Source organism: Molothrus ater, chromosome 15 (assembly GCF_012460135.2).
Source record: "Molothrus ater isolate BHLD 08-10-18 breed brown headed cowbird chromosome 15, BPBGC_Mater_1.1, whole genome shotgun sequence".
NCBI classification, from domain to species: Eukaryota; Metazoa; Chordata; class Aves; order Passeriformes; family Icteridae; genus Molothrus; species Molothrus ater.
Genome location: NC_050492.2, coordinates 18286695 through 18303095, shown reverse-complemented (window position 1 = coordinate 18303095; position 16401 = coordinate 18286695). Strand labels below are relative to the sequence as shown.

General features: G+C 55.9%; 1 protein-coding gene across 1 annotated transcript in view; it reads left to right on the top strand.

The window, feature by feature from the left end:
* The window catches only part of PPP2R2B (protein phosphatase 2 regulatory subunit Bbeta), a 39105-nt gene extending 22732 nt beyond the window's left edge, over positions 1-16373 (top strand). Inside the window, 10 exon segments of the mRNA XM_036391590.2 lie at positions 3924-4021; positions 5273-5438; positions 6734-6846; positions 11653-11830; positions 12871-13035; positions 14710-14748; positions 14751-14878; positions 15377-15468; positions 15983-16098; positions 16101-16373. Of these exon segments, the coding sequence (XP_036247483.1) occupies positions 3924-4021; positions 5273-5438; positions 6734-6846; positions 11653-11830; positions 12871-13035; positions 14710-14748; positions 14751-14878; positions 15377-15468; positions 15983-16098; positions 16101-16261 (1256 nt within the window). The 3' untranslated portion in view covers positions 16262-16373.
* Positions 16374-16401: the final 28 nt, after the last annotated feature.

Genomic DNA, 16401 nt, shown 5'->3' with positions numbered 1-16401 from the left:
GGGATGGCAGCCCCAGGCCCCTGCCCTGGTGGGCAGAAGGAGAGGGGTGCAGTGTGGGCAGCTCCCTGCTTCAGACCAGGCTGCTCCAGGGATCCAGGGCTCAGCACCGACTGCAGCTTCCCTAGTTTATCTTCTTTCTTTTTAATAACAGATTCATTCCCTGCTCCTGGCAGAGAGCATGCCTTCCTCCACGCTGCGAGAGGGGGAGGGGGGTGTGTTGTAAATTTGCCATTTTTCTGATAAAACTGTATCGCTACGGCGGAAATCAAATCCCATCTTGGATATTTTTAGCATGAGAGGATGAAGGCTCAGAGATGCCGAGGGAAGGGAGGATGGGAGGGGAGGGAGGATGGCGGGCTGGGTCTCCATGGAAACTGTTTGCTTTAAATTCCCGCATTGGGGCACTGAGTGTGTAGGAGGTGATGAAGGAAATGAAAAAGCAAAAAAGAGGCAAGGTTTTTTCCTTTCTGTTGTCACAAAACTGCTGAAGGAACCTTAAGAGAAATGGGCATAAATTATTGATCACCTCAACAGGAATGCATGTGCATTTTGTGCATTTTCATTGGTGACCACCCTGTCTGTCCCTCGAGGGCAGCAGGTGGGGTGTGCAGCACCATGACCGACCTCTGGTCTGTTCAGAGGCACCTCTGGAAAGGAGCTGCTGCCACTCCTGAGCTGGCACCTCCATGGGACTCCCCCAGCTGCCCTCAGGATGTTCTGCTGTGCCAGGCTGCTGCTACTGCCCAGACACACCAGGGAAAGAGCCAGTGCCCAGACCATGGGTGCTGGGGGAATGATGCCTCTGTCAGCTGGGGTGGATTTGGGCTTGGCTTGGATACTTCTACTCACAAGAGGGTTTTTGGATATTTAGGGTATTTTTTTAACACATGAAAGGTGTAGTTAGCCAGGCTCTGTCGGTATCCTTGTCTGAAGTTCTGATGATGGGCATGAGCCAGCAGCAGGTCTGGGGGATCTGTGGCATGAAAGCCCCTTCTCTGTGGGGGCAGTGTGTAAATGGGGCTGGGCTGGGGGGCACAAGGGTGTCCATGGTGCCTGGCCCTGGTGTCAGACCACAGCCCTGCTCACAGGCTGGTGCATTAGATCATGTCTGAAAAACTCCTCACTGCAGCACACAAAGTTATTTTTAATTCATTGAAAGGGGAATGACCTAAAACTGGCAGCTGGTAATGGAGAGGATTAAATAGAGCAAAACAGGTACATTTTCAATTGAGTAGTTTTAGAAGGAAGCAGCATGTCCCATTATGAGGTGCATGTTAGCACTGCCCAGTCACAGCCACTGAGTGCCCTGGCTGCTGCTGGAGCAGCTGCTCCCAGCCTGTTCCCAGTGCCATCCCCGTGACACCCTGGGGACACCGGGGACACCAGCTCAGCCCGTGGCTCCACAGTGATGCTCTCCAGGGTGGGGTCACCTGCTGCAGCACTGCAACCTCTCTGAGAGCCAGGGCTGAGCTGGGGCTGCTGAGCAGACTTGGTGCCAGACACAGAGGTCTCCTGCTCAGCTGGGATGCTGTCTGGGGCACACAGGTGCTGTTCTGGGGGAGCCCATGGGTGTGAGGGGGCTCTCAGGGGCCCTGTCTGGGTGATGCTGCAGCAAGGGCTGTGGGTTTGGTGTTTGGGCTGGCATCCTGGAAGGCAAACCCTCAGTGGTGTTTGAGCTGCACCAGGAGCTTGGGCCACTTGCTGCATTTTGTCTTTTCTCGTTTGCTGAGGTAGCTTTCCAGTCTGTATCTGGGATAGAACTCCTGGAGAGGGAGAGGGGACAGCTCAGGTTGTGTTTCTGAGGCTTTCTCTGCTGGCACACACCAGAGCTAACACACAGGAGGGACCAGAGCAGCTCTGAGTGCTGGTGGCCGCAGCCTGGGCAGTGCCATGGCCTGAGAGCACGGCCAGTGTTTGAGCCGCGGCCAGCACCCAGCCCTGCCCCTGAGCCAGGGCTGCAGCCCTGCCAGTGCTGCTCTGCAGGAGTGAGAAGGGCAGGCAGTGCAAAGGCAGCAGCGAGCTGGCAGCTGTCGTGGCCGAGTGTTCATTGCAGGATCCATCCTGCCCCAGTGCTGAGGCTCCAAGGCTGCATTCATTCTTCCAGTTCCCAGCCTCGTGCTGCCACAGCCTGGCTCCCCAGGCAGTGGGTGAGCACCAGTTGGGCAGTAATTGCTGTGGAATTAACCTCTGACATTCTTCTAAAAATAGGCCAAATAAATCCAATCATTAGCAGCTCTGCCTGCGTTGCCTCGAGGGTAAACACTGCAGATTAAAGCAGTTACAGGTCTCTGTGTGTCCCCTGGCTTCTGCCACCAAGCCCAGACCCTGGAGATGGTACCTGGTTTGTGGGGAAGGGCAGCGGTGTGAGTGCAGTGGCTTCTCAGCTGATGGAGGGCTGAAAGGCACCACCTTCATTTACCTTGGCGGTTCAGCAAAGTGCAGGGGAAAGCAGCGATGTAGACGTGGTCACCTGAGCTGTTCTACCTGAGAAGCTCGGGGACAGAGGACAAAGGTGCCTTTATTTGTCTGCTCCCTCTGCTGTGAGGGTGAGGGCAAAGCACCGGCCGGGCAGAGGGTGGCACCGGGGCCAGGGGCAGCAAGCTCTGCCCAGCAGCCCGGGGCTCAGGTGAGATGCTGGGGCCGAGCCGGCACCAAGCCCTGCCCAGGTCCCAGGAGTGATTGTGTCACCCCAAAGGTGTGGGCAGCTCCCCAGGGTGTGAGGGGAGCCTGCTGTGCCATGCTGTGCCATGCTGTGCCGTGCTGTACTGTGCCATGCTGTGCCATGCTGGGCTGTGCCATGCTGTGCCATGCTGTGCCATGCCATGCCGTGCTGTGCCATGCTGTGCCATGCTGTGCCGTGCCATGCTGTGCCATGCTGTGCCATGCTGTGCCATGCTGTGCCGTGCCATGCTGTGCCATGCTGTGCCGTGCTGGGCTGTGCCATGCTGTGCCGTGCTGGGCTGTGCCATGCTGTGCCATGCTGTGCCGTGCCATGCTGTGCCATGCTGTACTGTGCCATGCTGTGCCATGCTGTGCCATGCTGTGCCATGCCGTGCTGTGCCATGCTGTGCCGTGCTGTGCCATGCTGTGCCATGCTGTGCCGTGCTGTGCCATGCTGTGCTGTGCCATGCTGTGCTGTGCCATGCTGTGCCGTGCTGTGCCATGCTGTGCCGTGCCATGCCGTGCCATGCCGTGCCATGCTGTGCCATGCTGTGCCATGCTGTGCCGTGCTGTGCTGTGCTGTGCCATGCCGTGCTGTGCCATGCCGTGCTGTGCCATGCCGTGCTGTGCCGTGCTGTGCTGTGCCATGCTGAGCTGTGCCATGCTGTACTGTGCCATGCCGTGCTGTGCCATGCTGTGCTGTGCCATGCCGTGCCATGCTGTGCTGTGCCATGCCGTGCCATGCTGTGCCATGCTGTGCCATGCTGTGCTGTGCCATGCTGTGCCATGCTGTGCTGTGCCATGCCATGCTGTGCCGTGCTGTGCCATGCTGTGCCATGCTGTGCCATGCTGTGCCGTGCTGTGCCATGCCGTGCCATGCCGTGCCATGCTGTGCCGTGCCATGCTGTGCCATGCTGTGCCATGCTGTACTGTGCCATGCCGTGCCATGCCGTGCTGTGCCATGCTGTGCCGTGCTGTGCTGCCCAGCCCTGGCCCCTGCTGTTGACAGCAGTGCTCAGGCTGCATTTAACACAGGCACAGCACCTGGAAATCCCTCTGGAACCAGGGCTGGGGCACAGGCCAGGGCAGGGGGCCATGACAGCATAATGCCAAGCCCATTTAGTGTTGAAGATGGTAGGAAAACAGGGATTTATGGAGATGCCACAGGGTACCAACCAGGCATGTCGCTGTGCAGGGCATGGTGCTCCCTGGATGCCTGTGGAAAGCAGTTACTTAAATTGTCTTTGTCTTCTCTTTACCAGCTGACATCATCTCCACAGTTGAGTTCAACCACACTGGAGAGCTGCTGGCCACAGGGGACAAGGGGGGCCGGGTTGTGATATTTCAGCGTGAGCAGGAGGTAAGTGCCAGTGAATGCAGATTGCCCGTTTTACCCTTCCAGTGAAGTGTCCTGCTGTTCCCTAATCCGCCTGTGTCACTCCTGAGCTCAGGGCTCTCCTGGCATAACACAAACTGAGAAGGAGCCATTAACATCAGCAGGGCCAGATTCCCTCCTGCCAAACACCTTCCAAAGATCACATTGCCTGCATTCTTCTGCTCCAGGTGTAACAGGGGTCAGGCAGCACATCTGAGCCTGTGACCAGCGCCCACCCCAAGAACCCCTCATACCACCAAAATTCTGGAAAGTGTAGATGGATGCAACATTAGTTTCCCTTCCAAAACTTTGCTCAGGAAGTGCTAGCAAATGCTTTGTTGGAAGCTGGAGGTTGTGCCTGCTGGAGAAGTGTGTGTTTGGCCCTCAGCATGGCCCTGCATCTGCCACCTGGGATGGCCCCACCATTTCCAGAGCTGTCCCCGTTAGCTGCTCTGCTCTGAGTCAGTGGGACCTGTCCTCAGCTGTGCTGGAAGGAATGCATCAGACCTGCGCATGAGACAAGTCATTGTCTGATGATGGTTTTATATTTTTCTCAAAGTTAAGGCTTTAAAATTATTTCTACATACACTGAAGAGAACTCAGGGTTAACCATCACATGTGCAGACACCTCATCAGCATTTCCAGCACTAGTTCATTTCTCCTTTTACTCTCATTTCATTATTCTACTGTTTTTCCTGAACTTTGGGCCTCCAGCATCATTCTGAATTTATCCACTCAGCTCCTGTTGAAGGGGACATGTGGGGCTTCACCCACCCACCCAAACCAAGGCTGCCCATCCTAGTACTTGTGGCTGCTGCCAGCAGCTCTTCAGTGCTGGGTTCAGCACCTGGCAGGAGCTGGCACTCGGTCCCAGCCATTTACCAGGGACAGACAGTGGGGTGGGACCCATCCCTGGCGTGTTCCCTCTGCATTCCCTCTCTGTTTCCACTCCATTCCCTCTCCATTTCTTCTCCATCCCCACTGTGTTCCCATTCTGTTTCCTCTCCATTGCCACTCCATTCTTGCTCTGTTTCTGTTTCATTCCCTCTCGTTCCCCCTCTGTTTCCACTCCATTCCCTCTCCATTTCCTCTCCATTCCTGCTCCCTTCCCTCCGAGCACACCTGGAGCTGTGGTGCCAGCCGAGGCTCTGCCCGGGCACTCAGCCCTGCACTCGCTGCCCCCAGCCCGGAGCCCCAGAGCTGCTGCCAGCGCCTTCCTCCTCCCTGTCCCTGCAGAGCAAGAACCAGCCCCACCGCAGGGGAGAGTACAATGTCTACAGCACCTTCCAGAGCCACGAGCCCGAGTTCGATTACCTGAAGAGCCTGGAAATTGAGGAGAAGATCAACAAGATCCGATGGCTGCCGCAGCAGAACGCGGCGTACTTCCTGCTCTCCACCAACGGTGCGTGGCCATGCTGCCCTGCTTCAGGGCCCGGGCTCCCTCTGCCAGCTGTGGTCCTCTCTGTGCTGTTTACTCGGGGAAATTGCCATTGAAAACTCTCCCTGCAGGGTAGCACCTGCAGGGTGTCCTGGGGGAATGGGTCTGGCAGAGCTCAGTCCCTGTGCACCAGGTGTATTTCACACAGCCCCTCCCTTTGAGGGAGAGAGGGAGGCTTCTGCCCTGACAACTTGTAGTTTTTATTCTCAGGATCCTGGGAATTTTTTTTTTTTTAAGACAAACTGCAGGTGTTTAGTTTCAATTTGCAGTCATGTTGGGCTCAGCAGTTCCATGTTATGTTCTGATAAATATCATGGGGATCTAGGAATATTACTTGGGATGAATGGAACCTTAAGATGGATGTGACTTAATTACTTCAGGGGAAAGGGAGGGGGTCTAATTATATTCCATAACCAACTTACTTTGTGTTATAGAATTGACTCTATTGATCATTGTAATAAGATTCAAAGACTTATTAAACTCATTTGGGGGAGAATAATTGAAATGAAATGAAGATTAATTATAAAGCATAATGTTCTGTAAATTGAGTTTTTAAATAGTTTTTTGATTAACAGGGATTTACACCTTCCATTTGGGTTGTGTTCCATATGCAGGCAGGTTATCAAAACATTAGTTTGGAAATCCTTCTGTGTTATTCTGTTTCTTTTTCTTCTTACTGTTGCACTAACATTTTATAGTGACCCACCCCCCCACCCCCCCCCCCCGAAAATAGAGCATGTTAATAAAAACAAAATTAATTGGCAATGCTTTGGAGTGTAAGAGAGAAAATGAAGATGGATGATTGGGTTTTGTATGAAACCTGGTGGAAGTGATGATAAACTATGGATGGAGTCCCTGCCAGGAGGGAGCGAAGAAAACACCATTATTCAGAGTAACCCCACGTGTTCCTGGTGCTCCTTCTGCAGGGGCCCTGTGGCACAGGCGCTGGGAGGAGGCAGGGAGCTGCTGGGCTGGGAGCTGCCCTCAGTCCTGTGAGTGCTGCATGGGAAGGCCAGAGTGACCCTGGGTGAGCCACAGACGCCCTGCCATGGCTCAGGGGCGTGCCCAGGGCCAGGGTGCCCTGCACAGCTTTGTTCCTGTGCAGGCTCTGCACCAGCAGCCTGCTGTGGGCACAGGTGCCTCTATCACCACTTCCAGCAGGAGCACTTCGGGCACCGGAGGTTTTTCCAGCCTTGGTGCATCCATCAGTGGGTGGCTCAGGGAGCAGCCGCCCTGATGCTCTCCCTGCTCCTCCCCAGATAAGACTGTGAAGCTATGGAAGGTCAGCGAGCGGGACAAGAGACCGGAGGGATACAACCTCAAGGACGAGGATGGCCGACTGCGAGACCCCTCCATGATCACCGTGCTGCGGGTGAGTGTGGGGGGACCAGGGCGGCTGAGGATGTGGGGCCTTGGATGAAAATTGCTGCTGGTGCCACCTGCATGCCCTGGGACCTGTGTGCCCTGGGAACTGTGTGCCATGTCCCCTGTGTGCCACGTCACCTCTGTGCTGTGTCCCCTGTGTGCCGTGTCCCCCATGTGCCATGTCCCCTGTGTGCTGTGGGACCTGTGTGCCATGTCCCCTGTGTGCCGTGTCCCCTGTGTGCTGTGGGACCTGTGTGCCATGTCCCCTGTGTGCCATGTCCCCCGTGTGCCGTGTCCCCCGTGTGCCGTGTCCCCCATGTGCCATGTCCCCCATGTGCCATGTCCCCTGTGTGCTGTGGGACCTGTGTGCCATGTCCCCTGTGTGCCGTGTCCCCCGTGTGCCATGTCCCCCGTGTGCCGTGTCCCCCGTGTGCCATGTCCCCTGTGTGCTGTGTCCCCTGTGTGCCATGTCCCCTGTGTGCCATGTCACCTCTGTGCCGTGTCCCCCGTGTGCCGTGTCCCCCGTGTGCCATGTCCCCCGTGTGCCCTGGGACCTGCAGTGCCCCTGTGCCTGCCCTGGGCAGGAGTTAATTCTTGTCTCTGTACAGGGCTGCTCCTGGTGACTGGCAGCGTTTTTCTTTACAGAACAAGAGAGCATTCATTTCATGTAGATGTGTATCTGCTGTTACGTTTCAGGCAGCATTTCCAGCCTAACCTGGTGATATCTGACAGCCCGTTGGAGAGGTTTGCTCAGTGCCTGGCTGTCAGAGCAGGGGCTGTCAGCCCTTGGCAGGCTGGGAGGCAGGATTTGAAAGGCAGCAGTGTTAAGGGTGTTATCCCAGGTGGTGCTTCCTTCTCTGGTCAAACACACTGGGAAGACCCTGGGATTTCTTTCTCCCGTGTAGAAAGTCATACTGAAATATCAGAGAACCAAACAGGGTTGGAGTCCACTCACTGCCGCCAAAGCTTCAGCCTCTGCTTTACTCTCAGCCATGCACTCCTGGCAGCAGCTCAGTGCTGTGTGGCTGCAGGAGCTGCTGTTTGGGGTCTGCCACTGCTCTGGGGTCAGGCACTCCGTTCCTACCCAGGGAATTCTGCCCTGGTGAGTGGCTGGTGGAGGCGCCGGGCACTGGGAGGGCAAACAAGTTTCAAGTGTTGGTGTGATGCTTATACCTGCTAGGCAGTGCCCCTGGTCCCTGAGGACAGAAGATTGAGGAGTCTTCCACCAGCCCTCTTTTATCTAATGTTTTGATGATTTTACTTAGACAGATATTTACAATAGCTGTAACCCTTTGCTGCAGCTTGGTGTAAATCTGACGTGTAATTGTCCTGTGATGGGTATGTTTTAAATTAAAGCCACATCCATCCATGGTTTAATTTTCAACCACAGATAAGTGAAAAAAGGGTTTTAATGCACTTTGCTGCCATAATTTCTCATCCATTTGGCTAAATGGTTTAAATGCACTTGATGAGCATCATCCTCTGAGGAATTTCTAACCCACACAGTGCAAAAGGAATATTTAACTCGGCTCAGGCTGTGTAGTGAGGTGTTTGCTGTCATCAGAAGAGCTCTGGTGATTTGCATTGCCCCCAGTCTAATAGCTGCAGCCCCTTGTGTGAGTGCCTTGGTGTGCTCCCAAGCACCACTCACAGTACCTGGGCCTTGGGACGTGCTAGGAGATAATTAACAAGTGATATCCAGGGGTGAAACCTTTCAAAGAGGGGATGTGTTGGCTTTGGCAGCTCCCAGTACAGGGCAGGCTGGGGTGACAGCCCCAGTGCCCCTGTCCCGGGGGCAGGTGCTGGGTGCTGTGGGTGCTTGCTGCAGCCTGTGCTGCTGCTGGGGGTGCAGTGCCCAGCCCATTCCGTGCCTGTTCCTCCATGTTTGTGGCTGTCACAGAGCCCTCTCTGAGAGCTGCCACTTCGCTCTCTCAGTTCCAGCAAGTTCCATGATAAATCCTGGTTTGTGTCTCCATTTTGGGGGAAGCACTCAGATTTCCCAGGGAGGCTGCGCTGTGCCCCGCTGCATCTGATTCCCCTGTTTGGGTTGTGTTCCATATGCAGGCAGGGATAGTCCCAGTGTGGCTGGGATGGGAGATGCCTTGGAGGGAGTTGGCTGTGCTGCTGCTGCCTTTCTGCCTCTTCTCCTTGTGCACATTCTGCAGAGCATTTCAGTGACAAGGCAGGGCCCAGAGAGGGAAGCAGCAGCTCCATCAGCTGCGTGGACGAGCAGTGAGGCAGCAGCTTTGTCCTGCTGCAGGAAGGTCCCTTCTGCATGTCACAGGGCAGGTCAAATGTGACACAATTCTGTTGTCACTTCATACTGTGAACTCTGCCATGAAAACAGTGTTTGATGCTCATTTTGTCTGCAAAATGCTAAGCTTGAGGTGGCATTGGGCGGTCACATAATGTAACTGATGTAGGTAGGAAATGAATTCTGGGGGGTGTGCCTGGAGGAGCTGGGCCGCTGGGGCAGGTGGAAAACTCACTGGATTTATCCCTGGGCACTTCCCTGCTCCCTGATTTGCCAGGGACTGGATTACAGCTTCCCTCTCGGAGACTCAAGGCTGGGGTCAATCCGAGCTTCAGCTTGGCTAATCCCCCTGAGCAAATCCTGTGGAGCTCGCTGAGCTGTGCTGGTGAGGAGCAGGGGCTGTGCTGGCCCGGCACTGCCCCTGCCCAGCCCTCACCAGAGAGGGATGTGTGTCCTGCTGTAGCTGCACAGGTGTGCTTGGAGGGAGTGGCAGGCATGGGGTACCTGCTAAAAGCAGGATCAAAATTAAGACTTAAGTTGTTTTAAATGAAAAGTGACTGGCATTGCCCCCCTTCCTGAAAGCAGAAAGTAACTGAATTTATTAGTGTTTTATTTTCTTTGACACAGTATTTCTGCGTACTTGATGCACTTTGTTAAACTGAATTACCGTTTAATAATGGGTGTGTGTGACACCAGAGCCTGTCCTGAGGTGGGCTCTGGAGCTGGAGAGGCGTGCACAAGGAGGTCTCTGCTGTTCAGGGTTGTTCTGGCAGTGCTGATTGATCTGGCTGGGGTATGCAGAAGTTCATTTGGCCTGTGCCTGCTTCAAAAAAACACAAGAACCAGTTCCAGTTGGTGTCACACTGTCCCATTGGTGTCTCAACTGTTGCTGAGGCCTGGCTGGGCAGCTGCTCCCCTTGGCTGTCCCAAGGCAGGGTCCCCTGTGCTGCTGCTGGGGAACGAGCTCACTGTCTGCTCCTCACAAATTCCTGACTGCTCCTGCCTCAAAGTTTTAGTGCTTTCAGGGTTAAATCCTCCTTGCTGATCCCCTTAAGCAGGAGTTTGCAGCATGTGGGCACACTGGTTTCCATATTTCTGTGCAGATTCTTGCCACTGTAGCAGATAAAAATCCCCACTTCAGCAAACCACTCATGTATAACCAGGTTTGTCCCTCTTGTGGGGTTTTACCTGCTGACAGGCCAAGTCCCAGACATAAAAAAAGTCTCCCCAGGACTTGGCTCTGAAGTAATGTGTGGAGAATGTTCTTGGCTTAAGGTTGAGAGTGACTGCAAAGTAGGAATGAGCAGGGAATTGTGCTGGGGCACCGGGAGCTGCAGGTGCCGGTCTGGGTGTCAGCCTGGCCTGGGGACAGGAGCTAGTCCAGGGTGTGGCTGCGAGCTGTGCTGGCCACAGAGTCATCTCACTGAGCAGAATCCACTGCCCAAGCCCTCGCTGGGCTTGTTTGCATGCCCAGGCTGGCCCAGGGCAGTCACTGAACCCTTTCTCTCTGCACAACCCCCATGCTGCACTGGTGCACTGACAGCCAGTCCTTATGGTCCCCGTGCTCCCTGTGCTCCCTGTGCTCCATGTGCTCCCTGTGCTCCCTGTGCTCCCTGCTCCCTGTGCTCCCCATGCTCCCTGTGCACCCCGTGCTCCCTGTGCTCCCCGTGGTCCCCGTGGTCCCTGTCCCTGTCCCAGCTGCCTGAGCAGGGTCTGGCAGTGCAGATGATGCCTCATTGCCCGTGTCAGGTGCAATTAGCTGCAGGCAGCACCAGAGCTCTCGTGTCACTCGAGCTGGCTCTCACTCCCCTCCCCACCTCTGCAGCCAGGGAATCTCTTCAGGCAGCCCTCACACAATACAAGAAATGGAGCAGCTGGAGGAAACGCCTCACTGGTGAGCAGGAGCATGGGCTGGCACATTCCTGGTGTACTGAGTGCCTCCAGAGCACTGTGTCCAAAGTTATCACTGACCCCACTTCTCACACACATGGTCCCCTCTGCATCTCCCCCCTCCTCAGTGGGTTATGCTGATTCATCTAAAGGCAAACACCCACAGCTCTGTTCCTGGTCCTTCCCTCTGTCCCTTCTCATCTCTTGTCTCCATCACTTCACTGTGAGACAAATGCAAAAATGTTTAAAGAAAAAACGTGCTGGCCTGGCTCTGTCAAGCAAGGTATTTCTGTCAGAAATGCTCCAGGAATTTCGGATCCTGGCTAACAGTGACAAAATGAGGCAGAAGAGGTTCTTTGGTTGTTTTTTTTGTTTCAGAGCTGGAACAGTTGCTGCAGCGAGATCAGAGCCTGGTTTACTGGGCTCTCACTGCTTCACTGTGCTCTAGCCATCCTGGAGCCTCTCTCAAAATCAGATGGCTTTTGGGTCTGCTTGTCCTTCTGTCATACATGTGGGAAGGCATTAGTTTTCCCTGGAGGAGCCTGCTGGGAGTGAGTGGATAGAAGCCCTGGCAGCCAGAGCTCAGAGGGACCCTGTGGGGCCATCCCCCGTGCCAGGTGCTGGCTGGAGCCTGTCCCTGGCTGCTGATGCTCTCTCCTCACCCTGCAGGTGCCCGTGCTGCGGCCCATGGACCTGATGGTGGAGGCCACTCCCCGGAGGGTGTTTGCCAACGCACACACCTACCACATCAACTCCATCTCCGTCAACAGTGACTACGAGACCTACATGTCAGCGGATGACCTGAGGATAAACCTGTGGAACTTTGAAATCACAAATCAAAGTTTTAGTATCCTTTGGTGTGTGTGGCTCTGGGGATGGCTCTGGGTACCAGTGAGGTGCAGCCCCAGGGGAAACAGCCGGGCTGTGCCCATGCCTCTGGGATGGGGACAGAGCAGGCACGGCTGCAGCTCCTCCACTGCTGCTGTCAATGTGTGGCTGACACATTTCTGAATTGCCTGCAGGGTCTGGTGGGGCAGGCAGAGGGGGGTGGTCTGCAGGTGATGGAGGAGACAGATGCCTTGGGGAAGATGGAAGCAGTGATGGTGCCTTGGGGAGGATGGAAGCAGGGATGGTGCCTTGGGGAGGATGGAAGCAGGGATGGTGCCTTGGGGAGATGGAAGCAGTGATGGTGTGGTCCCATTGCACCCCGCAGCAGGTGACAGGCTGCCAGTCACTGCTCTACAAATGAGGTTGTGACAGTCACGCTTGTAACAGCCACACTGGAAATAATAAACAGGGCACGAATCATTGATGGTGTTTATATGGTGTTTCCTGCTGAGAAATCCCTGGGGCATGATTTAGGCAGATGGAGAGGATTTTGGCAGTCACAGGCATGTGGCTATGGGAGCTCTGAGCAGCTGCAGGAGAGTAGGGCTGTGGTGCCTGCTTATTTGCAAGGATGAGGGTGAGCAGTACTAAATCTGTGACAAACCTCAGGGAGTTCTCCTGGCCCAAGGGACTTACATAGGAGTTTTCTGTTGGTTGTTGTGTCCCGGGCTTTGCTGCCATTGCTGTTTTCAGTATGGTTACTCACCATGGCAGAATGTTGCACTAAAAGACATTTACTGAGGCCTGGTGTGGGTGGGCAGATCAGGTCTCATGTGCCACAGAGGGTCTCCAGGCTGTGGTACCAGAGCTGGGGTTCCCAGCTGGATCTTGGCCTTCCCCTGCTGGGGTGGCTGGGCCCACTCTGTGCTGCAGTTTTGCCCTGTGATGGCGGTGCCTGCCCAGAGCACGTGGTTTGCATGGGTGAGGGGAGGCCCCGGTGCCCAGGGACATCAGCAGGGTCTGGGCTGGGCTCGTGGGCTCCTTGACTGGCCCTGCCAGACATCGTGGACATCAAGCCAGCCAACATGGAGGAGCTGACGGAGGTGATCACGGCGGCCGAGTTCCACCCGCACCACTGCAACACCTTCGTGTACAGCAGCAGCAAGGGCACCATCCGCCTGTGCGACATGCGCACCGCGGCGCTCTGCGACCGCCACGCCAAGTGTGAGTGAGCGCCAAGGCCCTCGCGGGAAAGGGGCAGGAAAGGGACTGCAGAGCCGCCCCGGGCTGGGCCCTGCCTAGCGCCCCATTGCCTTCCCCCCGGTGTCCCCATGGCCGCTCACCCTCGCCCTCAGGGCCGCCTCGGGGCTCGCCTGCTCCCCGGGAGCGCGAGCGGCGGGAGGAGCTGGTGCAGGCAGGGCAGCACCTCTCAGTGCCAGAGAAAGCAGGTTTGTTGTGTAAGAGGGAATTAGTGCTCGGAAATCCTTTCCATGAGCTCAGCAGCCCAGATCTGCTTCTGCAGCAGGAGCAAAGCCACACAAAAGCCTTCAGCCCAAAGCAAAAATAGCTGGCCTGAGCTCCAGCCCTGCCCAGCCACTGTCTTTGGGTCACAGACACACTCAGGGACTGGGCAGTATCAGCTGTGTGCTGGGAGCCCCATCCTGGCATCTCCTTTGTGTGTGTGTGCTGGGAGCCCCATCCCCATCCTGGCAACTCCTGTGTGTGTGCTGGGAGCCCCATCCCCATCCTGGCATCTCCTGTGTGTGTGTGGGACCCCATCCCCATCCTGGCATCTCCTGTGTGTGTGCTGGGAGCCCCATCCTGGCATCTCCTTTGTGTGTGTGTGCTGGGAGCCCCATCCCCATTCTGGCATCTCCTGTGTGTGTCCTGGGAGCCCATCCCATCCTGGCATCTCCTGTGTGTGTCTGGGAGCCCCATCCCCATCCTGGCATCTCCCTGTCTGTGTGTGCTGGAGCCCATCCTGGCCCTCCTGTCTGTGTGTGCTGGAGCCCACATCCTGGCATCTCCTGTCTGTGTGCTGGGAGCCCCATCCTGGCATCTCCCTGTCTGTGTGTGCTGGGAGCCCCATCCTGGCATCTCCTGTGTGTGTGCTGGAGCCCATCCTGGCATCTCCCTGTCTGTGTGTGCTGGGACCCACATCCTGGCATCTCCTGTGTGTGTGCTGGGAGCCCCATCCCATCCTGCCATCTCCTGTATGTGTGTGTGCTGGGAGCCCCATCCCCATCCTGCCATCTCCTGTGTGTGTGCTGGGAGCCCCATCCTGGCATCTCCCTGTCTGTGTGTGCTGGAGCCCAGTCATGGCCCTGCCTGTGTGCTGGGAGCCTGGTGCCAGCAGAGCCCCTGCTGCTGCCAGTGCAGGCACGGAGCAGGGGCCACACGTCCCCCAGCAGAGCTGTGGCCATGGCCCTGCTGCCCATTCCCAGAGGCACCCAGGGGCAGAGCCCTCACAGGGAGACCAGGGCATCATGACTGATGTGCTGTGAGCAACAGAGACACGTCCTGGTTCAGCTGCTTTCTGCCTGCTTGAGCTCTTTGTTTTTTCTTGTTGCTATCACTTTTTATATGGAAAAAGCCTCCAGGTTTCTGCTGGTGGTGAAAGGCCGCAGCTCTGCGTCCTGCTGTAGGCAGTGCCTTTTCTGCATTGTAGAGATCATTATATGGGCACTTCAGACATTCTTCCCACTATAGTGGAGCTCCAGGACTTGGTGGGGGGATGATAAACCTAAGCACGTGTGGGTGCTGGGTACAGCATCATGCAAGTGCTCTCCCAGAAGCTTCCTGTGGTGCCAGGACAGGGTGGCAGTTCCCTGGCCTGAGATCAGGGAGCTCCTCCCTCAGCTTATGCTGGGCTTGTTCTTGTTCTTTCCTCCTGCACAGTTTTTGAAGAGCCTGAGGACCCAAGTAACCGGTCATTTTTTCTGAGATCATCTCCTCCATCTCTGATGTCAAATTCAGCCACAGTGGAAGGTACATCATGACCCGGGACTACCTCACTGTCAAGGTGTGGGACCTGAACATGGAGAACCGACCCATTGAGACCTACCAGGTGAGCGTGGCACAGCCAGGTGCATGCAGCAGTGGGGCACCCAGAGTTCCTTCCTGAGCCACACTCTGGGCCAGTGGCAGGAGGGGCAGGAATGCACCTGTTGTGTGGGAGCTTTATGCCCGTAGATGGTGGAAAGCAGAGTGCTTAAATGTGGGCTCAAGTGGCCTGGTGAGTTGTCACCGTGTCCCCAGGCTGAGGGTGGGTGAGGAGGGAAAGCTCAGGTGCTGGCAGCTGGGAGAGCCACATGGGAGGCCTTGTGCAGAGCAGTGGCCCTGTCACTGTCACCCTTTGCCAGGGGATGTCCCCTGGCACAGCCTGGGGGTGCCCAAGCCGTGTGCGGAGTGTGGCTGTGGGTGGGCACAGGATGCCAGGCAGTGCCCAACGCTGCCAGCTGTGTGCTGTGGCGAGTGTGGGGCACACCCTGTGCGCCAGGCTGAGTGTGCCAGTCCCTGGGCCGTGTGGCCACTGTGGGGCTCATCCTGTCCCTCCCACCCACAGGTCCACGACTACCTGCGGAGCAAGCTGTGCTCGCTCTACGAGAACGACTGCATCTTCGACAAGTTTGAGTGTGTCTGGAACGGGTCTGACAGGTGAGCACGTGCTGGTGTGCCTGCCTGCAGCCCCGCGATGCTGGCTTTGGTTTGGCACAATGCTCTGTGGCCCCTTGGCAGCCCCTTCCCTGGCCTTTGGCTGGGTGTGGGGTCTGGGCAGGTGCAGCAGGAACCACCTACACCTGCAGCCTGTACGCAGGTGGGGATGTCTGAGAGTCCCACTCTCTCCTGGACAGAATCAGTCCCACCTCTCTGTCACCCACTGCTGGAGAAAGGTGGTGATGGGTTTAGCTTCAGATTGCCAGAATCTGGGGATAATGAGCACTGGGTGTGACTTACACCAAGCGAGGTGGCAGGAAGTGTGTGAGCCCCTGGCAGGGCTGTCATGGTTTTTGTCTGAGCCATCAGTGAGCTGACAAAGCAGAACTGGGCCCAAGACAAATTCCAACGCTTACCCAAATCTCATTATGCCTCTGAATGTTCAGTCTTGCTCTGGTCGCCAGCAGTTTGCCTCTGAAAAGGTGTGAAAATCACCTGTCCTTCCCCGTTGCAGTGTCATCATGACCGGCTCCTACAACAACTTCTTCCGCATGTTCGACCGCAACACCAAGCGTGACGTGACGCTGGAGGCGTCGCGGGAGAACAGCAAACCCCGTGCCATCCTCAAACCCGCAAGGTCTGCGTGGGTGGAAAGCGCAGGAAAGACGAGATCAGTGTGGACAGTCTGGACTTTAGCAAAAAGATCCTGCACACAGCTTGGCACCCCTCCGAGAACATCATCGCTGTGGCAGCCACGAACAACCTGTACATATTCCAGGACAAGGTTAACTAGGAGGACCAGGTCTTCTTTAGGAGTCTCATGTACTGATACCAGTAAACACATTTCAACTGTTCCTTTTCCTTTCCCTTCCTTCCTTCCTTCCTTCCTTTCTTTCTTTCTTTCTTTTTTTTGCTTTCTTTCTTTCTTTCTTT